At 49.4% G+C, this 22,850-nt stretch overlaps 1 protein-coding gene across 1 annotated transcript in view; it reads left to right on the plus strand.

Moving 5' to 3' along the window:
• The window catches only part of LOC135264226 (pyruvate carboxylase, mitochondrial-like), an 85,563-nt gene that overhangs the window by 26,385 nt on the left and 36,328 nt on the right, over positions 1-22,850 (plus strand). The window contains exons 9-10 of the mRNA XM_064352987.1: positions 2,662-2,824; positions 15,176-15,358. Coding sequence (XP_064209057.1) covers positions 2,662-2,824; positions 15,176-15,358 — 346 coding nt within the window. The remainder of the gene's footprint in view (positions 1-2,661; positions 2,825-15,175; positions 15,359-22,850) is intronic.

The following is a 22,850-nucleotide window of genomic DNA, read 5'->3' on the forward strand; positions in this document are numbered from 1 at the left end:
TCTCCTGGGTGGGGACAGGGGGCAGATCTCTCCTGGGTGGGGACAGAGGGGCAGATCTTTCCGGGTGGGGACAGAGGGGCAGATCTCTCCTGGGTGGGGACAGGGGGCAGATCTCTCCTGGTGGACAGGGGCAGATCTCTTGGGTGGGGACAGGGGCAGATCTCTCCTGGTGGGGACAGGGGCAGATCTCTCAGATGGGCACGGGCAGATTTTCTCCTGGTGGGGACAGGGGGCAGATCTCTCCTGGGTGGGGACAGGGGGGCAGGGGGCAGATTTGCAGGGGCAGTAAAGCAGAACAGAGTGTCTGTTAGTGCTGAGTAATGAGGTCAGCCTGTCCTCGTCACACAGTGCTGATCAATCTGTGGCTGTTTCCCAAGTACAGCACAAACACAGTCGCCACAAGAACAGGGATGAGTCAGTCTCCACAGGGATGGGGATGAGTCTAAGCCTCCGTAGGGATGGGGATGAGTCTAAGCCTCCGTAGGGATGGGGATCAGTAATTTTCCTCCCCTTTGCTGTATTGCTCCTCTTGTTCTGTAGTTATTTTAATTTAGTCTGCAAGGAAAAACTCCCCGAACTTGAGCTAAAGTCTGTGTGCTGTTATTTATGTCTGTATTAGCAGCCTTTTCCAAATCTGGCTTGATTTGTTCTTGTGTTAGAAATCAAAATGTTTTTCAGTTCACTTGTTCCAGACAAAAATACAATTCTCATTAAACACAAGTTATGATTTTGCACTGAACTGTTGAAGATGGAGGCAAAATATTTTCAAAAATAGGATGGGGGGGATGTATGGAGGGATGGAGAGGGATGGGGAGAGATGGTGGGATGTATGAGGACTGGAGAGTGGGGAGGGGGATAGAGGGGGATGGGGAAGAGGGATGGAGGGATAGGGATTGGGGGAGAGATGGAGAGCATGCATGCGTGTGCGTGTGCGTGTGCGTGTGCGTGTGCGTGTGCGTGTGCGTGTGCGTGTGTGCATGCGTGTGCGTGTGCGTGTGCGTGTGCATGTGCGTGTGCGTGTGCGTGTGTGCGTGTGTGTGTGTAGCGCAGTTTTGCTGGTAGGGACCCGTTGCATTCTGTGCTAAGGAGCTGAGAACTCTGCAGGAACAGCATGTGAACAGATTGTCTTCTAAAGTGAGTGAGAGGTGTGTGTGTGTGTGTGAGAGAGAAATTGATAAATGAGTGTGTGTGAATGGCATTCAGTGCTTGTATAATCCTACTCTGCACATCGTACATTCACTCACACACACACACACACACACACACACACACACACACACACACACACACCTGCTCTCCTGAGGAACAAGGCCAGTCAGACTATAGTCTGGAAGAATGTGTCTGCTTGTGTGCGTGTGTGTGGTTTCTTTTAAAGCTTAATAAGAATAACCACTGCCAGGCGATTCATTTAAAAAAATTATTTATATATATATTTTTTGCTTTAATCATACCTGATGTAAACAATGTTACTCAGACAGCCAGTCAGGAAGGCCTTGCAGCTTCTGTGATATAGAAAAAACAGAATCGCCTGATCACATAGAAATTGTACGACCTTGCTGCTGATTGGCTAATCTGCACTCAATAGATACGTGATTTTTTTTGTTTTTTTGTTCCTGGGAGAATTTCACATGGCCTGTGATGTTTCATTAAAAAGAGGGGGCAAGGGTGGGATGCAGCGGGGGGGGGGCAGGCGGGGCAGGCGGGTGGGGGGGCGGGGGGGTGGGGGCAGGCGGGGGGTGGGGGCGGGGGGGCAGGGGCAGGGGGGGGCGGGGGCAGGCGGGGGCGGGGAGGCGGGTGGGGGGGGCAGGCGGGGGCGGGGGGCGGGGGGCGGGGGGGAGGCGGTGGGGGGGGCAGGCGGGGGGGGCAGGCGGGTGGCGGGGGCAGGCGGGGGTGTGTGGGCAGCTGTGGCGGGGCAGCGTGGGTGTGGGGCAGGCGGGGGTGGGGCAGGGGGGCGGGGCGGAGACGGCAGATCGCCTGTGAACCCCACGGTGACGGTTCTTCTCGCGCTTTATAAAAGCTGCGTTTGGGCAGAGCGGTTTCCCCCCCGCCGCCCCGTTGCGCTCTGCCGCGGACGCTCGCCCGCTCGCCTGATTATTAACTCATCGGCGTTCATTTATTGAGTGTTTATCCGCGGCGCCGATTAATCGCGGCTGAAGTGCTTTTCCCGCGCGCTTCGCAGTTCTGCGCTACTGTTGCGCTCACGTTAAATATCAAAGGCTAATTAACCAATGGAGCTGTTTAACCCAGAGACCAGCCCCCTCTCCCTCCCTAGGGCCTGTCCACGTTAGCATGGGGGGGGTCGGGGGGTCAGGGGGGGCGGGGGTAGTATCTTCAGGATTGGGGAACTGGGTTTGTTATAGAGGTTGCAGGTTTGATTCCCCAGTGCGGGTCCTGCTGGTGTGCCCTCGAGCTGAAGGTACTGAAGCTGAATTACTTGAGTAAATATCAGTCTGCCCCAGGACCCTGGGGATTAATGGACCTGGATGTTTATTCAGGGACCTCAGATGCCAGTCCCACAGGGGGCGCCATGTTCAGAGTCTGATTGGCTAAAGGTGATAAGCCTCCAGGACTGGAGTTAAAGCATCTGAGGGGCCTTCTCTGTCTAGAGACGTACATCATCTTAACTGTTAATCTCTCTCCCCCACTCCCTCCCCCCCCCAGTGTGGACCTGGTGCACGCGCAGCTGCATGTGTGTGAGGGGCGGAGCCTGGCGGAATTGGGGCTCCGGCAGGATAATATCCGCATCAACGGCTGCGCCATCCAATGCCGCGTTACCACCGAGGACCCCGCCCGCGGCTTCCAGCCCGACACCGGCCGCCTGGAGGTACGAGCCCCGCCCCCTGGCCCAGAGCCCCGCCCCCTGGCCCAGAGCCCCGCCCCCTGTTCCAGAGCCAAGCCCCTTGAGTGAGCGAGCGTGTGTGCGTGTTCTGGGGAGAGGAGGATGAGGGAGGTATGTGTGTAAGAGTGCCGTGTTTTTCTCCTGTCTGTCTGCTCTGGAGAGTGAGCGGCTGCTTTGAACCCCCCACCCCCCCGGCCTAGCCCCCCCCCACAGCCTGCCCCCTCCCCTCCAAGTCTGCGGTTCCTGTGTACTTCGCGTCACACCCAGGAGAGCCGGGACCACTCACTCCCTTTCTCTGCGACTTTGCACCTGCCCCCCCCCCCCAAAAAACAGAGCTTCTGTTCGCGCCCCACCTCCCCGCTCCTTCCCTCTGAAGCTCAGGCAGAGACTAGAGGAAGACTGAAGTAGGAGGGGGAGAGAGAGTGTGAACTTGTCTGGGGGGAGTTGCTGGGATAAGACTTTTGACAGAAAATGTTTCTATTTAAAAGTTCCTGTTTCAGGATGTGTGCTGGCAGGAGGGTGGAGCGGTGTGGGGGGGTTGGCCGGGGTGGGGGGGGCAGGGGGGGGGGGTAGGCATGGGGAGGCAGGAGGGCAGGGGGGGAGGCAGGGGACGCCTGTTGAGGAGTAGAGATGTCATCATTACGCTGCAGTGAGACGTGCTGTGTGTGCAGATCGACCCGTGTGGAACACTGCCTGGTGTCACAGTCACTATCACAGCCAGTCACTGTCAGTCACAGTCAGTCAAAATTACGGGTGTGGCTTCTAAACCTTTTATCAGTGAATGTTAACAGAAATGCTAAACGTTTCGGAAAATCTCCACGATTAAATGCATTGGGCCTCATTTTTCAAAATTTATGCATAATTGGAAACAAACTATAGTAACTTTCCATATAACAAGTTTCCATATCCACATTTGTTGATTAAATGCCAATCAATCATAAGTGATAAGCGCGTTCGCAGAACTTGTGATTAGCATGAATTGCTGCTTCTAAAATACCATGTAAGGAGTTTTATTCAGCAGTGTAAGCACTGGAGCGTCAGGGCTGGGGAAGACTGAAAACTGAGGAGATATTTCTGTAAATGTAACGCTTGGTAAAGAATGACTGAATTTAGAATGCGGCTCCTGTGGCCGTTCCAGGATTGGACTCGTTTCAGTCCTCCAGTGCCTTCCAAAGGGGCGGAGCTATGTGATCACTGTCACAGGACAGATTTACAAAAAATGTTTTTTCGAGTGAGCTGAGGATAAAGCCGTTCCAGAAGTGAGTTTTGGGTGTGAGGCTTGATTTTTAGTTACAATAAATCAAATTGTACGTATTTCGATCGATTTTCGTCCTTCCTTGTCGAAACGTCCTAGCGGTAGCCCAAATTTATAGTCGTGTCTGTCGATCGTGACCTCCCTAATGATGAAACGCATGCCATTTAAAAACCTTCGGTCAAAAAAACCAGGGAGCATAAATTTATGGGCGTGCTAAACTAAACTAAATGTGAGAAAAATGATGTAATTGTAATGTGTGTGTGTGCAATACTCCTTGTAGGACAGCTGGATAGGTAGGGTGAAATATCAGAACACCGGCTCTGAGTTTTCTGTATTTTTGCTGTTTATATTTGTACAGAATGCAATCTAAAGAGAAAATGAGAGGGTTGGTACTCACAGAGATCACAAAGGGGGCTTCAGATTTGGAGATTAGGGACGCTTGATGGTGTTGAAAACCATTTACGTGTGTCCTTTTGGAGAGACAATTAGGCATTTTAAATGTTTAATATTTAATTAAAAAATAAATTTTACTAAAGTGTTTGACTTTAAGTCTGGTTTACAACTGTATTTTGTTTCTATTTACACTCTCAATAGGAAGAGATCCTGGGAACAAACTGACTTATGAAAACTTTAAATCCCACATTGTTTGTGTAAATGCATTTATGGATGATTTATGATCAAATTCATTTGGCTCACTTTTGATAAATGAGGCCCATCGATTTTTTTGTTTTGTTGTTTTTTTGGTAATTTATTTATAACCATTTCCTTGTAGCTTGTCCTGTTCTCACTGTGATTGCTGTAGGCTGTGGTTGCTGATGTGGGGAAAAATATTTCTTGATCAACTCTTGTGATAATGTAGATGTGTGCGTGTGTGCGTTTGTGTATTGGGTAAAATAGCATGGTATTGGCTGAGCCTGGTCTGGCTGCAGTATGGATGTGTCTGAGAGGCAGTAGTCTGGCTGCAGTATGGATGTGTCTGAGAGGCAGTAGTCTGGCTGCAGTATGGATGTGTTTGTGGAGAGGCAGTAGTCTGGCTGCAGTATGGATGTGTCTGAGAGGCAGTAGTCTGGCTGCAGTATGGATGTGTCTGAGAGGCAGTAGTCTGGCTGCAGTATGGATGTGTCTGAGAGGCAGTAGTCTGGCTGCAGTATGGATGTGTCTGAGAGGCAGTAGTCTGGCTGCAGTATGGATGTGTTTGTGGAGAGGCAGTAGTCTGGCTGCAGTATGGATGTGTCTGAGAGGCAGTAGTCTGGCTGCAGTATGGATGTGTCTGAGAGGCAGTAGTCTGGCTGCAGTATGGATGTGTTTGAGAGGCAGTAGTCTGGCTGCAGTATGGATGTGTCTGAGAGGCAGTAGTCTGGCTGCAGTATGGATGTGTTTGAGAGGCAGTAGTCTGGCTGCAGTATGGATGTGTTTGTGGAGAGGCAGTAGTCTGGCTGCAGTATGGATGTGTCTGAGATGCAGTAGTCTGGCTGCAGTATGGATGTGTCTGAGATGCAGTAGTCTGGCTGCAGTATGGATGTGTTTGAGAGGCAGTAGTCTGGCTGCAGTATGGATGTGTTTGTGGAGAGGCAGTAGTCTGGCTGCAGTATGGATGTGTTGGAGGCATAGTTGCTGAGTTGGATGTGTTGTGGAGAGCAGTAGTCTGGCTGCAGTATGGATGTGTCTGAGAGGCAGTAGTCTGGCTGCAGTATGGATGTGTCTGAGAGGCAGTAGTCTGGCTGCAGTATGGATGTGTCTGAGAGGCAGTAGTCTGGCTGCAGTATGGATGTGTTTGTTGAGAGGCAGTAGTCTGGCTGCAGTATGGATGTGTTTGTTGAGATGCAGTAGTCTGGCTGCAGTATGGATGTGTTTGTGGAGACACAGTAGTCTGGCTGCAGTATGGATGTGTCTGAGAGGCAGTAGTCTGGCTGCAGTATGGATGTGTTTGTGGAGAGGCAGTAGTCTGGCTGCAGTATGGATGTGTTGCTGAGATGCAGTAGTCTGGCTGCAGTATGGATGTGTTGAGAGACAAGTAGTCTGGCTGCAGTATGGATGTGTCTGAGAGGCAGTAGTCTGGCTGCAGTATGGATGTGTCTGAGATGCAGTAGTCTGGCTGCAGTATGGATGTGTCTGAGAGGCAGTAGTCTGGCTGCAGTATGGATGTGTTTGTGGAGACCAGTAGTCTGGCTGCAGTATGGATGTGTTTGTGGAGACACAGTAGTCTGGTGGCTGATATTGCCCGCTGTGATAATATCCCTCTAATCACTCCCTGCGCTGCTATTGGTGCGGGTCTAATGAGTAATCAGAGTGTGTGATTCGCTAAATACTGAGTGTGTGTGTGTGTGTGTGTGTGTGTGTGTGTGTGCTTGTGTGTGTGTGTGTGTGTGAACGTGTGTGTGGACGTGTGTGTGTGTGTGGTGTGTGAGAACTTGTATGTTTTTATTGGTGAAATTAGTCGTGAACACTGAGGCTTAGCCGCATGCCTTTCTGGGGTACACCCTTTTCATCTGCGTGCTTCTTCATGACAGGCGAGCAGGCAGCTGATGACTGATGTCTCCTGAGGTTATGATCCGATGAGGCGTTCCTTCATGCTGTGAGGTTTTGGGGTGATAACAATGATTAGTTGCTGTGCTTTTAAGACCAAATAATTTAAATGCGTTTTTGAAATTGCAAGCGTTGTTATTTAGGCTCTAGCCTATAAATATAGATTTTTTATTTTTTTTTTGCCTGCCAGAATGTCCAGAAGGCTTTGACTTTGATCATTTTTATCAGCCAAAAGCTTGTGGTTGCCGGCGGTAACACAAGCTCTGCTCCCCCCTCCCCACTGCCTGCTAGTGTGAGACTGGTCTGTGTCAGTTCTGGCCCCCACCTTGGCTGTCTAACAGCAGTCACAGAGTGAACACACAGACTCTGCTAAATCTGGTTTGTTTAAATGTGTTTTTCTGTTGTGGTTTTGGCCTGAAGTGATTGTGAGAGATGAGGTTTGGGGGTGGGGGGGGTGGGGGGTTGTGTTTGTTCAGTGTTTTTGTTTGTTTTGTGTTCACTACCTTCAGAGAACTGCTGTGTTTACTGTAATGCATTAATTATGTCTTCAGATTGTACTGTTAAATATATCTCTGGATACAAACATATTTGAAATTAAATTCAAATATGATAAGCATTGGTTTATTTGCACAACCATGTGCGTTGGTCTTGCCAGTATTTTGTAATATTGCCAGAGCTATAATTTACATAAAATGGAAAAGCATCAATTACTTGAGCAGTTTTAAAGAATCCTCCAGTAAAAACCACCGGTCACTGGCTCTCAGGCCCCTGAATACTGTGTAAACACCCCTTTCTGTTAAGAGTCTGAGATTAATGTACCTCCCCAATAACACTCTAATCCCACATCACTGCAGACCCGATAACACTTTAATCCAACATCTCTCCATACCTAATTATACAGTAACCCAACATCACTTTGTACCTGTTAACACTCCCCCTGAATCCCCCCCCCGCCTTCTATACTCCCTCCATGTTTACAGACTGACCAGCGCTTTGAAATTGCCTGCCAGAGAACGACCCCCCCACCCCCCACCCCCCACTTCAAACACACTCCAGCAGCATCTTCTCTTCCTCAGCCAGCAGGGCAGATAAGGACAGAGCAGGAAAAAGCACCATAAAGAGAGGAGAGCAAGAGGGACCCTAGCAGCTGGGAGAGAGAGGGACTCAGAGACCAAGCACACACACACTCTCATACACACACACACACACACACCACACAACAATCACGCACCAGTCGCAGACGCACACACACCTACACAGATTCATACACGCACAGACACATCTACACGAGAAACATACACCAACACGCACAAAGACACACACACACACACACACACACACACACACACACACACACACACACACAAAGACACACACACACACAAAAACAGTATCTTCCTACAGACACACTCTCTAAACTGATAATAGCAGAAGACTGCAGTGTTCTCCGGGGTAATTGAGTCTTTAATATGCTTCTGCTGTAGAGGGAAGCCTGTAGCAGCTGTTTGAATGCTCTGTGTTGATTTGTAATGGCTTGGAAAGAGCCTTAGTTAAGGATTGCGGTCCTATAAAGCATTTCCATGATGAGGAGAAGCAGGAGTCTGTCTGTGTTAACTCGTCATAATGCATCCCCAGAATGGGATTAGGAAAGGGCGTCATGCATGGTGTCAGTAGTGTCAGTGTTTAGGGTCAGTAGGGTTTGGAAAGCGTGGTATCCATGGGTGATGGCGGTGTTTAGGGTCTGTGGGGTTTGGAAAGCCTGGTATCCATGGGTGACGGTGGTGTTTAGGGTCTGTGGGGTTTGGAAAGCGTGGTATCCATGGGAGACGCCGGTGTTTAGGGTCTGTGGGGTTTGGAAAGCCTGGTATCCATGGGTGATGGCGCTGTTTAGGGTCTGTGGGGTTTGGAAAGCGTGGTATCCATGGGTGACGGCGGTGTTTAGGGTCTGTGGGGTTTGGAAAGCGTGGTATCCATGGGAGATGGCGGTGTTTAGAGTCTGTGGGGTTTGGAAAGCGTGGTATCCATGGGAGACGCCGGTGTTTAGGGTCTGTGGGGTTTGGAAACGTGTACTGTGCGGTGGGTTTAGGTCTGGTTTGGCGATCGTGGTGATGGCGGTGTTCAGATGTAGCCTGTATTAACCCAACCATCTTCAGAGTGTAAACCCAGAAGTTGAGTGTTCTCTCTCCGAGTGCACATTATAAGAACTTTTATCCAACAAAATTAAAACCATTTCTCTTTTTAAGCATACTCTTCCCTTTTGCCTGCTAGTAGCGTTTGTTTAAGGCAGAGGCCTCTGACCGAGCTGATAAAGTTCTGGACTGAAGCGTGATTGGTGTATTAGTTCGGTGAGGTGTTTCAGAGCTGGAGCAGTAGCTTCTACCTGCAGCGGCCCTTGGATGAGGCTGAACACACCCTTTTAGAAACCGAGTGACACAGTGAGATGGTTGGGACCCTGCAGTGTGTGTTGCTCAACAAGTATCTTTAGAAAGTCCTCTTTGGATCTTTTGGGGTTACATGAGTACAGTCAAGAAAAAAATAAAATAAAATCATGACCCTAAATGTACACTGTACTATTACGGTTACTCAACACAATTTATTCCTCGAGAACGCTAATAGAATTCAGGATTTACGTCTGTGTCAGAACTCGTTATGCAAATCAGCGGTGTGATGTGCTTGCATTAGTCAGAATCCTTTTTTTTTTTTTTTTTTTTGCACCTCCTTTTAAATTTTTTGAAAGTGCAGAACTCTTTGTGTTCCAGTCGTCGGTCTGTAATCAGCATGGCCAACGCAGGGTGACCGTGTTCTCAATGCGTCTGGAGTGAGAGCTGATTATGGAGTGTTTAGCTAATGCGATGAGTTTTATTCCCGAATCTGAAAGTTATGCGAGGCCTTTTCTCTGGCTGTCGTTAGCGGGAATAAGCGCGCAAAATGATCCTCGATTTGGATTTGGGGCTCAAACCCTCTCCATGGGCTTCACCCCGGGCGCGCTCTCACTTTGCACCCCTCTGATCTGTTTTTGGGGTTCACTACCCTCCAAACCGCCATCGATTCCCAGAAAGAAAGTAATCATGTTGTTTATTCAGGAGCTCCTGGTTAAAGCAATTTAAAAGCGTTCCCTGTGAGAGCAGACTGAACGGAGAAGCTAAATGAACAGGACAGATATGCAATTACTGCGCGGAATATTCTGGCAGATTACAAATGCTGATAAACGCAGCTGTTGTAAGATAAACCGCATTGTCGTCTGAATTTATTAAATTTGCATTTAGCATCCGGGCTAATCTCATCTCTCCGGATAAAAAAAGCGAATGTTGAATTCAGGATCTGTTCAGTGCATTACATGACTGTGTCCTGGCTAATTTCCTGTGATCTAATGCAGTTCCATCTCAAGGATCTTACTGTTTTGTGCTGGTAATTAAATATGGAATTAAAATGATTTATTCAGACTTAGCTGTGCAGTGAGTATATAGGCGAGTATATAGGCGAGTATATAGGCGAGTATATAGGCGAGTATATAGGCGAGTATATAGGCGAGTATATAGGCGAGTATATAGGCGAGTATATAGGCGAGTATATAGGCGAGTATACACATTTTAGGAGAAGCAGCTTCACGACGGGCTGGACAGCAGACTTGGCTAGTAGGAGGCTGGGTTTTTAAGGATAGTTTTTGTGGCTCTGCAGTCTTTCCACCTCTCTCTCTCTCTCTCTCTCGCTCTCTCTCTCTCTCTCTCTCTCTCTCTCTCTCTCGCTTCTCTCTCTCTCTCTGTAGTAATTATTGTAACAAATTAGTCCTGTCACTGATATCTACCGTTTTGCCTTTCATCTGCAATGGAAAAACAAGTGCTCTCCATCTCTTTATTACTGTGTGTGTGTCTTCAAAGGATGACTTCTAATGATCTACATACTATACCCTGATCATTAGGACTTCTTGGAAATTATGGTCTGTCTGTGACCCCCCGCTCTGTCTGTGCTCTTCCCGCCCCCCCCGAACAGAATTCTCTTCATTCATCCATGTCTGTGTTAAAGAAATGATTTGTCCTCTCTCCTCTCTCTCATCCCTCGCTTCTCATTTACCATCCGGCCCCTTATCAGACCCTCCACCTCTGAGCTCTGCTCCTTTCTCTTTTTTCTTCTCTTTCATCTTTCTTTCCATCTCTCTCTCATTCTCCTTACTCTTCCTTGCTCAGTCTCTCTCCTGACAGGGTCGGGTGGTGGGGTGGGGGGTGCGTCTCAATTTCTAGTTTTATTCTGAAATGAGAATCTCATTTCATCTCCCGCATATGCATGGCCATCCCTGCTTTCTCTTCCTCTCTTTTCCTCCCTCCTTCTCTGACCCACTTTATTCTGAATGAGATTTTCTCTCCTCCTTAGTACCTCTGCTCTCTCTCTCTCTTCCTCGCATTCTTTTTTTAACCCCTCTCCCATTTCTTCAGATGTCTGCTGGTTTCCATTTTCTCTTCGTCTGTTAATTCTCTCCCTCTCTCCCCTCCTCTTTCTCCTCCCCTCCTCTTCTTTGTTGTTTTATCTGTAGCTATGTAGCGTAGCGCAGGGCTAATTTGTGCTGGTGTGGGTTAGCTGTGATCAGGGCTGTTTGGTATGTAGCGTAGCATAGCGCGGGGCTAATTTGCTCTGGTGTGGGTTAGCTGTGATTGGGCCTGTTTGATATGTAGCGTAGCGCAGCGCGGGGCTAATTTGCGCTGGTGTGGGTTAGCTGTGATCAGGGCTGTTTGATATGTAGCGCAGCGCGGGGCTAATTTGCTCTGGTGTGGGTTAGCTGTGATCAGGGCTGTTTGGTATGTAGCGTAGCGCAGGGCTAATTTGCGCTGGTGTGGGTTAGCTGTGATCAGGGCTGTTTGGTATGTAGTGTAGCGCAGGGCTAATTTGTGCTGGTGTGGGTTAGCTGTGATCAGGGCTGTTTGGTATGTAGCGTAGCAGGGGGCTAATTTGCTCTGGTGTGGGTTAGCTGTGATTGGGGCTGTTTGGTATGTAGCGTAGTGCGGGGCTAATTTGCTCTGGTGTGGGTTAGCTGTGATCAGGGCTGTTTGGTATGTAGCGTAGCGCGGGGCTAATTTGCTCTGGTGTGGGTTAGCTGTGATCAGGGCTGTTTGGTATGTAGCGTAGCGTAGCGCGAGGCTAATTTGCTCTGGTGTGGGTTAGCTGTGATCAGGGCTGTTTGGTATGTAGCGTAGCGCGGGGCTAATTTGCTCTGGTGTGGGTTAGCTGTGATCAGGGCTGTTTGGTATGTAGCGTAGCGTACGCGGGCTAATTTGCTCTGGTGTGGGTTAGCTGTGATCAGGGCTGTTTGGTATGTAGCGTAGCGCGGGGCTAATTTGCTCTGGTGTGGGTTAGCTGTGATCAGGGCTGTTTGGTATGTAGCGTAGCGCGGGGCTAATTTGCTCTGGTGTGGGTTAGCTGTGATTGGGGCTGTTTGGTATGTAGCGTAGCGCGGGGCTAATTTGCGCTGGTGTGGGTTAGCTGTGATTGGGCCTGTTTGGTATGTAGCGTAGCGCGGGCTAATTTGCTCTGGTGTGGGTTAGCTGTGATTGGGGCTGTTTGGTATGTAGCGTAGCGCGGGGCTAATTTGCTCTGGTGTGGGTTAGCTGCGATTGGGGCTGTTTGGTATGTAGCGCAGTGCGGGGCTAATTTGCGCTGGTGTGGGTTAGCTGTGATCAGGCCTGTTTGGTATGTAGCGCAGCGCGGGGCTAATTTGCGCTGGTGTGGGTTAGCTGTGATTGGGGCTGTTTGGTATGTAGCGTAGCGCGGGGCTAATTTGCTCTGGTGTGGGTTAGCTGCGATTGGGGCTGTTTGGTATGTAGCGTAGCGCGGGGCTAATTTGCTCTGGTGTGGGTTAGCTGTGATTGGGGCTGTTTGATATGTAGCGTAGCGCAGGGCTAATTTGCTCTGGTGTGGGTTAGCTGTGATTGGGGCTGTTTGATATGTAGCGTAGCGCAGGGCTAATTTGCTCTGGTGTGGGTTAGCTGTGATTGGGCCTGTTTGGTATGTAGCGCAGCGCGAGGCTAATTTGCGCTGGTGTGGGTTAGCTGTGATTGGGGCTGTTTCGGACTGTTGGGTACTCCCTTTGCTAGCCTCCCTCGGGTCCATGATGATGTCATATTTACCGGCATGGCTGCCTCTGTAATGCCTGCTCCCCTTCTATGAATTACACAGCACCGTGTAAACATTGCATCACTACCTATTACTGCTGGCCAGGTGTGTACGCGTGTACGTGTCTGTGTGAGTGTGTGTGTGTATGCTCTGTATGTGTGTATCTGTGCGTATGTATTTGTGTGCGAGTGTGTGTGTGTGCGCGCGCGTGCATGTATTTATCTGTGTGTGTGTGTGTGCTTGGTCTCTGAGTCCCTCTCTCTCCCAGCTGCTAGGGTCCCTCTTGCTCTCCTCTCTTTATGGTGCTTTTTCCTGCTCTGTCCTTATCTGCCCTGCTGGCTGAGGAAGAGAAGATGCTGCTGGAGTGTGTTTGAAGTGGGGGGTGGGGTGGGGGGGGGGTGGGGGGGTCGTTCTCTGGCAGGCAATTTCAAAGCGCTGGTCAGTCTGTAAACATGGAGGGAGTATAGAAGGTGGGGAGGGGGTATTCAGGGGGAGTGTTAACAGTTACACAGTGATGTTGGGTTACTGTGTTATGAGGTACAAAGTGATGTTGGGTTACTGGCCAAAATGAGGTAGAGAGGGGACTCGGTTGAGAACCTTGTGTGGCATGTGGTTGGTTAATGGCTCTGTTAGTCAGGGCAGTGGAGGACAGCGAGTTGGTCCTAGGACATCCTCAGCCAGTCTCAGTGCATGTGGCACTGGCTGTATCCCAGCAGCCTCTGGGGCCCACCCACAGCTCATCCTCTTCTTTTCCTGTCATCCTCAAACCCTTCCTGTCCCTCCCTCCCTCCATCTCCTCTGTTCTGCTGAGATTTGGCTCCAAATGCATGTCTTGTGTTGTGGTGGGCAGGAGATTCTGGGGGCTTCAGAACTGCAGTGGGCCTGGACCCTGGGTTCCCACAGCACCGTCACATTTCCTCTGCCCCAAAACCACCTGTGACATCGCAGTAGTGCGTGTGCTACAGTTCTCATCTGTGACATCACAGCCTAGAGATGTCACAGTGGTGCATTCTCTACGGTTCTCAACATTGTGAAATCACAGAAGTTATAAATACAATTCTAATTCTATTGACATTGCTGTAATGCAAACACTAAAATTCTTATACCAGTGACATCATAGTAGTGTATGCTAACGCACATTCTATGGATGTACCTGATACTCAGTGTTGTCTTAACATTTAAAGTTTTGTCTCCTTGCCATTGAAAATGAAACCAATGGCATCTAATCTGCTGAATCTCTGAATATTCATTAAAGAGTTTGACCAAGTAGAACCAATGTTCTGTTCTGCAAGACGGCACCAGAAACTACCGTCCTGCTACCTGACCCTTTTTAATGAGGCAAACCCTGCCTTTTTATTTTATCCAACAAAAGTTTGGATTGGGCGACTACCTGAAACCACAGCTGCATTCACGCGTGAACCCCCTGCCGATTCGGGGGGGCGTAGACATCGCCCTCTGAAACACTTCAAATGCTGTCCACAGGCACCTGCTCAGCCAGCGGGGGGCGGTAGACAGCGATGAAACGTGGGTCCTGGGGCAGCACACGTTGCCTTGCAAAGCTAGCGACCGCCAGCTCTGGCAGACCCCGCCTGTTTAATGATGCGATGCCCGTTCCTATGGGCTCCTGCCACTGCAGTAGTGCTTGGCGGTAAATTAGGAGGAGCTGCTCTCCTCTGTTTCTCTGCGCTGTCTGACTACTGCTCTAACACCCCCCACCCCAACCCAGCCCCCCCCCCCCCAAAGCTCTTAATCAGCGCTGCTAGAGTCTGAGCTCCCAAAAACCCATGTACCCCAAACCTTCAACCTCTCAAACCCCACAAATAGCTGCAGATGGCTGTTTGGGAGGATGAGGATGGGAGAATGTGAGACAGGAGAGGGATAAAAGATCTTGACAAGTGAGAGAGGCAGAAGTGAAGAGAAGGGATTGCAGTATGGCTCTGTTTCCCCTCTCTCTCTCTCTCTGTCTCTCTCTGGTTTATGCCGCTGCGCTTCCTGCTGAAGAGCTGCCTGGTTCTTTTCTCTGCGGTGTGTCTGTGCTGCACTCCACCCCACGGTCTGCTGTTTGAGTAACACTAAGTGCAGCCTCTGTGCTCGCTTAATTATGCCTTCCCCCCCGCACTGCCTTCCCCCTCACACTGCCCTTCCCCCCTCACACTGCCTCCCCCCCCCGCACTGCCTTCCCCCTCGTGTTTGTGTATTACTGAGACTGATCTGGGGTCAGTGTGGCTCTCCCTCCTCTGTGTTTGTGTGTTCCTGAGGCTGATCTGGGGTCAGTGTGGCTCTCCCTCCTCTGTGTTTGTGTTATTGAGACTGATCCGGGGTCAGTGTGGCTCTCCCTCCTCTGTGTTTGTGTTATTGAGACTGATCCGGGGTCAGTGTGGCTCTCCCTCCTCTGTGTTTGTGTGTTCCTGAGGCTGATCCGGGGTCAGTGATCTGTCGCTGTCCCTGTGCAGGTGTTCCGGAGCGGTGAGGGGATGGGGATCAGGTTGGACAGTGCCTCGGCCTTCCAGGGCGCTGTGATCTCTCCGCACTACGACTCCCTCCTGGTCAAGGTCATCTCCTCCGGCAAGGACCTGCCCACCGCCGCTGCCAAGATGAACCGCGCCCTCGCAGAGTTCCGCGTGCGCGGCGTCAAGGTAGGCCCCGCCTCCCTCTCCGCCCCGCTCACATGATCCGACTTCTTCCTGATGTGTTGACGCTTCCTCACCCGTGCTCAGAGGAGTCTGGGAGTTGGAGTTTCTGAGGACTGGTTATCTAGCTTGGATCCAATGTGTATTAGTAAATGCTAACGTTACTTTAGCATGCATTAGTGCAGGAGTAATTGCTAAGGTTAAGTTAGCATCGGTAAGTGAGTGTGTAAATGCTAAGGTTAAGTTAGCATGGGTAAGCGCGTGTGTGAATGCTAAGGTTAAGTTAGCATGGGTAAGCGCGTGTGTAAATGCTAAGGTTAAGTTAGCATGGGTAAGCGCGTGTGTAAATGCTAAGGTTAAGTTAGCATGGGTAAATGCGTGTAAGTGTTTGCATGCTAATGTGTACATCCTAGCTCTAGAGAAGGCCTTCGCTGAGGGTGTTCGGTCCTTAATTTCGGAGCTGAGGTGTAGCTAATTTAGCGGTTTAGGTGGGGCAGAGCTGAGGTGTAGCTAATTTAGCGGTTTAGGCGGGGCAGAGCTGAGGTGTAGCTAATTTAGCGGTTTAGGCGGGGCAGAGCTGAGGTGTAGCTAATTTAGCGGTTTAGGTGGGGTAGAGCTGAGGTGTAGCTAATTTAGCGGTTTAGGCGGGGCAGAGCTGAGGTGTAGCTAATTTAGCGGTTTAGGCGGGGCAGAGCTGAGGTGTAGCTAATTTAGCGGTTTAGGCGGGGCAGAGCTGAGGTGTAGCTAATTTAGCGGTTTAGGCGGGGTGGAGCTGAGGTGTAGCTAATTTAGCGGTTTAGGCGGTGCGGAGCTGAGGTGTAGCTAATTTAGCGGTTTAGGCGGGGCAGAGCTAAGGTGTAGCTAATTTAGCGGTTTAGGCGGGGTAGAGCTGAGGTGTAGCTAATTTAGCGGTTTAGGCGGGTAGAGCTGAGGTGTAGCTAATTTAGCGGTTTAGGCGGGCGGAGCTGAGGTGTAGCTAATTTAGCGGTTTAGGGGGCAGAGCTGAGGTGTAGCTAATTTAGCGGTTTAGGCGGGCAGAGCTGAGGTGTAGCTAATTTAGCGGTTTAGGCGGGGCAGAGCTGAGGTGTAGCTAATTTAGCGGTTTAGGCGGGGCAGAGCTGAGGTGTAGCTAATTTAGCGGTTTAGGCGGGGTAGAGCTGAGGTGTAGCGTATTTAGTGGTTTAGGCGGGGCAGAGCTGAGGTGTAGCTAATTAAGCGGTTTAGGCGGGGCAGAGCTGAGGTGTAGCTAATTTAGCGGTTTAGGCGGGGCAGAGCTGAGGTGTAGCTAATTTAGCGGTTTAGGCGGGGTAGAGCTGAGGTGTAGCTAATTTAGCGGTTTAGGCGGGGTAGAGCTGAGGTGTAGCTAATTTAGCGGTTTAGGCGGGGCAGAGCTGAGGTGTAGCTAATTTAGCGGTTTAGGCGGGGCAGAGCTGAGGTGTAGCTAATTTAGCGGTTTAGGCGGGGCAGAGCTGAGGTGTAGCTAATTTAGCGGTTTAGGCGGGGTAGAGCTGAGGTGTAGCTACGTGACGATCCGACTGGTCTCAGTTGCCTCTCCCTCTGCTCTCATGTCTGTTGCTGGGCCAGATAGGTCTCACTCAGCCGCTGAGTCATAAGACCCATGTGGGCTTCTCAATTTTTATTTTTTTAGCTGTTGAAAATGTTGGAAGGAGAAAAGGGATTAAATCTTTAATCTTCACTGTCAGTTTCTCGGGGGGTGGGGGCAGGGGTAGTAGAGTTTTGGCTGTGTGTGGCATAGCAGCCCTCTCTCTGGCATCTGGCCGAGCGAATGCACATCACATGCCTCAGTATGGCTGTGGAGATGGGTGGAGAGGGGGATGCGCAGGGGGAGGGAGGGATGGAGGGAGGCTGGGCGGTGGGTGAGGATGGAGGGGGAGCGTGGGTGGGTGGGAGGGAGGAGTGAGAAGTGGAGGGGGGTATTGAGAAATAAGGAGAAAATGAGAGAGATTAAAATTGTTGAAGACAGAAATTGCAAATAAGTGTGGCAGTATCGCCTGTAGCAACAGTCCCCATCCCATAATCTCTGAGAAAATCATTAACCCCCGTCACTCCCCCCTCCAGGAATAATCTCTCTGCCTGACCAGTTTTTTAAAACTTCTGCAGTTATGGGTCTGGATGTAAAGTTACTTTCGTCACAGTTTTGATATATTCAGTTGCTTCAGACATAAAGCAGTATTCAGATAATCAACCCTAGCTTATCTGCCCCCCCCTTAAGCGCTGTTTGCTGTTTCCGGATCGTTCCGTGTGATTAATGTCGAGCGGCGTCAGGAAGATATCTGCTCGCCCGCTCGCTCGCTCCCTCGCCCGCTCCGGCTGGGAAGTTAATTATCAGAGAATTATCTGTCCACCATTCCCCCCCAGGCCAGTCTTCTTCTTTTATCAATATTTCATCTGGAAAAAAACCCTTTCTGATGTGTTTTATATTTTCATTGCGTCTGTATGTGCAATTATCACATTTATATTTCTATATATGCTCATATATAATGGGTAAAATATTTATTTGATTTTATCACATATTTTTTGCTGTTGGAGCACAGATAGACAGGTGCATCGCTATATTTCAATAACTGTATTTACCTTTATTTCTGCATATATGGAAAATGCGGCATTTTCTTAAACTTTCTAATCACAGCCCAGCTCACTAACTAACTGAACTGTCAGTGGGGGGTGTTAAAATTAAGAGCTGTAGAATTTAAAAATAATTCTTGAGAGTAATTAAAACACTGAATTCTCAGTGTTGAGGCATCTCTTTAAATAAATAGTCATTATCTAACCAGGTAGGATGGGGTTATGGGGTTCAGACGTGTGTGTGTGTGTGTGTGTGTGTGTGTGTGTACAGGTGTGCGTGTGTGTGCACGCGTGCATGTATGTGTGTACGTGTGAGTCTGAAAGTATCTGTGTGCATCTCTCTAAAATCGGATGTATAAATGGATTCACAGGTGTCCGTGTAAAAGACGAGGTTGAAGAGTAGACCAGGTCTTGTGCACAACGCGTCGGCCGACTCTTCTGGATTACACTGCCCTCCCCCAGCGTTTTAAACGCTCATGTTGTGATGAGCTCTTTGGCTGCTGGAGCTGTCTGAACGCTCAGGGAACGTGTTGGCTGTGAGCTGTCTGTCCTTTGAGTGTCAGAAGCACTGCGTTTTTCCCGTAGGCGGAAGTGAGTTGATAGCTGTAATTATCTTGGGTTGGTTATTCCGCAGGTACCCTTCTGCCGAGTCTCGGCCAATCACAGGGGGTCCCTGCTTCAGTCTGCCAAGTCTCAGCCAATCACAGGGGTCCCAGCATCTGCAGTGTCTAATGCTGAGTTGAGAACTGAAGGAGAACAACTTCATTTTTTATTTTTCACCAAGATAATTGCATTTGTGGCACATTATTTCTGCCTAAATTATGAATATGATTACACATAATCTGAGTTAGTTCTGTAAATGGTACGAGCGTCCTGTTTCATTTAAGCCATTTTCCAAGCCTCTGCGATGCTCACACGTGTAGTTATAAAGCCCTAAGTAGAACACCCCCTAACTGCGTGCGGATTGGCCAGATTAGGCTTCTGGGGGCAGTTTAAAGTGTTGTCCCAGGACGGGCTGTGTTATTTATGCATCGGCTCAGGTGGTGGTTCTGGCAGCCGTAGGGTGACGGACAGGATGTGCAGTTACTTGGTCATTTAGGTGTTGTTGTAGAGTGAGACTGCATACGGCGCACAGCTGAAATGAGGGGGCATATCAGGGTTTGGGGTTGGGGTAGGTAGGTAGGGGTAGGGGTGGGGATGGGGTGGGGTAGGGGTGTTGGGAGGTTTTGGATTTTCTCTCTGAGGCAAGATCTGCACATTCATCATATGCACATGAACACACACACAAAATCCATATTCACATGAATACACATGCACACATATACAGAATCTATGTGCACGTTAATACGCGCACACACACACACACCCTTCTGTCGTGCCAGTTCTATATTTATACCATGTCACTGGGGAGAGACCGAGTGAGAGGGAAGATGGAAGGGGAAGAAAGAGAGACTGAGAAAATGTGTGGATAAAAGTGTGGAGAGGAGAAAGCACCTGCTTTATTTTATTTAATTGAAAGTGCTGATTAAGCCTGTTGTACTGTTATTGAGCCATGGCACTGCTGTTGCAGTAATGTGTGTGTGTGTGTGTGTGTGTGTACGTGCGCACACGTGTGTGTGCTACAGTCCAACAACTACTATGTCGGTCTCATAATTGCTTTTTTATCTGTGTCTAATCAAAGACGATGTGGCTGATGTAGAGGACCAATATATCTATAAAAGTTCTCTTCTGAAAGGATTTTTTATTTGCATGCATTATTATTATAGAATAATCACAGCAGGTTAATCATTGTGGTTTTGCACCTCTTCTGATTCAAACCTGACTCACTTGTGTGCAAATCATCATCATCATTTTTTACTTTCTCTTATCAAATTTCCCTATTTGTGGAAACGCACATTTGAAATTAAATTCAATATTTGAGTATAATGTGACAGAATGTCCCTACTGTATGTGTAAGTTAGTGTGTGTGAATGTGAGTGTACATGTGTATACATGTGCATGTGTTTGAACGTGATTGTGTGTGTGTGTGTGTGAGTCCGGTCCAGCTGTAGTTTTAATTCTCCATCTTCAAATAGCCCATTAGCTGAGCCCTGAGCTCACTGGGTCTTTAATTACTGATGCTCATAAAAGGCTTTCGCCGGGCGACCTTCGCTATCCTTGTCTTGTCCAGGAAGGTCTGATCAAAACAAAGTTCCTGAGCCCTTAGCTTGTGTGTGGCTGTGACCCGCGCTGCCACTGCGCTATAGTGTGCAGTGGGGGGGGAGTGGCACAGTGACCAATGAGATTTTTCTGGGTCCTTCCCCCCCCTCCCCCAAAATCTATCCGGCAGTACCTCAGATTCTTCTGTCCTTAAATGTGTGAAGCAGAAGAGGAGGACTTGGGTCTGTAATAAACACGCCCATCCAGAGCTGTCGCCCTGTATGACAGCTGAGCGTAGCAGGTGAAGAAGCTAATGGATGGTGTGTCTCGTGTGCGTGTGTGCGTGTGTGCGTGCGTGTGTGCGTGCGTGGTAGTCTGTATGGACCCTCTGGCCCCGCCCCCCTCTCTGCAGTAGCTGAGCATATGAAGCTGACGGGACGGAAGGTCCAGCTCGCAGAGGCTCCAGCAGTTTTTGGCCGATTTTATCCCCCCCCCCCCAAGTGCAGTGACAGATGTGAAATATGAGCCGCTGCTCCGATCCCCTGCGTCCCCTTCAGCCTGCAGGACGGGTGGGGGGGGGTGTATCTCATCCACTGCCTCACAAAAAGAACTACACAAGCGCTTTCATTCACGACACACACAACCGCTGTGCTATAGGGTATGAGATGATACAGAGCTATAGGGTATGAGATGGTACAGAGCTATAGCATTTGAGATGGTACAGAGCTATAGGGTATGAGATGGTACAGAGCTATAGGGTATGAGATGGTACAGAGCTATAGGGTATGAGATGGTACAGAGCTATAGGGTTTGAGATGGTACAGAGCTATAGGGTATCGGATGGTACAGAGCTATAGGGTATGAGATGGTACAGAGCTATAGGGTATGAGATGGTACAGAGCTATAGGGTATCAGATGGTACAGAGCAATAGGGTATCAGATGGTACAGAGCTATAGGGTATGAGATGGTACAGAGCTATAGGGTTTGAGATGGTACAGAGCTATAGGGTTTGAGATGGTACAGAGCTATAGGGTTTGAGATGGTACAGAGCTATAGGGTTTGAGATGGTACAGAGCTATAGGGTTTGAGATGGTACAGAGCTATAGGGTTTGAGATGTAGTGTTGTGCTGTAGAGATGGTGTGGTGCTGTAGGTTATAAGATGTAGTGTTGTGCTGTAGAGATGGTGTAGTGCTGTAGGTTATAAGATGTAGAGGTGGTACAGTGCTATCGGTTATAAGATGTAGTGTTGTGCTGTAGAGATGGTGTGGTGTAGCATAATAAATGCTAGATTCCGTTTTGCAGTCAGAATGATCCACTAGCCTGTCAGGAATAATTAAACTCTGCAAGATGTTCTGCTTACTCCACACACACAGCGTTTGGTTTCCCCTGCAGTCTGAACGCTTATTCCACTCCATACACAGCGTTTGGGTTCCCCTGCAGTCTGCACACTTACTCCACACACAGTGTTTGGGTTCCCCTGCAGTCTGCACGCTTACTCCACTCCACACACAGTATTTGGGTTCCCCTGCAGTCTGCACGCTTACTCCACACACAGTGTTTGGGTTCCCCTGCAGTCTGCAAACAGGAATGAGAGCGTGCTGACAGGCAGAACAGGGGCTCCTTTGAAACGCACCGCTGAGCATTTCCTGTTTTCAGCCTGCTTGTGATTTTTATGCTAAAATGAGCAAAATCCATTTTGTGCCTCTTTTGTTGTGTTCACCTCTTACTGGAAGTGCTGTGTCCCAGAATGCACTTTCCTCTCCTGTGTGGGGGACAGAATGCAAACCCTGAGGGAGGAGAGTGTATCGTGTGCCCCCCACCCATCTCCTTGGCGGTTGGCGGTATGGTTTGTGCCCCCCCCCCCGGTTGGCGGTGTGGTTTGTGATTCTGCGCTCGTTCCCTGCTTGGCTGCTCTGGAACTGATCCCTCAGGCAGGACTGCGATCAGACCCGTGACCTGCCTGTTTGGCGGTAATTAAAGGCCTTCTGAAAGCACGGTGGTTAATTCTCCTCCTCTGTGCCCACATTACCGGAGAGAGACAGGAAGAGCGCGGTGTCTGAACAGGAAGTCTTCTCCTTCTGCAGTCCGTGTCTGCGTACGCTCCTGTGTGTCTCCAGGTTATCAGTGCTGTTGGTTGGTCGTCTCAAACACCAGGGTGGCCATTGCCTGTATAATCAACTGCTTATTAAGTTTCACAAAGCAATGAGAACTGGTAGAACCTGTGTGTAGGTCTGTGCTGCTCGGGGGGGATCAGATTGGGCGTTTTGGGCGCTGGAGGATGTTTAAGACACAGTAACTCTGGTGTAGCAGGAGGATATGACCATCTGCAGCTCCGAGTTTATACAGTAACAGGAGGATATGAAATAATAATGTAATGATGTTCTCTAGTCTCTTCTAAATTATGCTGGCACTTCATTAAAATGTCTTCATGTCTTAGGATCTAACAGAAAACAAGGGAGGGCAATGCTACATTCCAGGTTCTCTTTATCAACAGACGAGGTTGTCTTCTTGTCATCCCGTTTATCTTTCTCTCTGTACGCGCGGCGACACGGGGAAGGCCCGGCATGCGGGCATTTAATGGAGTAAGTGCAGCGCTGCTTCCGTGAAGCTTGGCTCAGTTATGCAGCCCAATTGAACTTTAAGAGAAAAATCTCGTCTAATTTGTTTTGTACTGCCGCCGGGGGACCCTGTTCCAAAAGGACGTCTCGGGCTGCTCTCTCTCTGCATGGATTATACTGCGGAGCGGAGCAGGAGCAGGAGCAGGAGCAGGA

This window comes from Anguilla rostrata, chromosome 9 (genome assembly GCF_018555375.3).
Source record: "Anguilla rostrata isolate EN2019 chromosome 9, ASM1855537v3, whole genome shotgun sequence".
Lineage (NCBI taxonomy): Eukaryota > Metazoa > Chordata > Actinopteri > Anguilliformes > Anguillidae > Anguilla > Anguilla rostrata.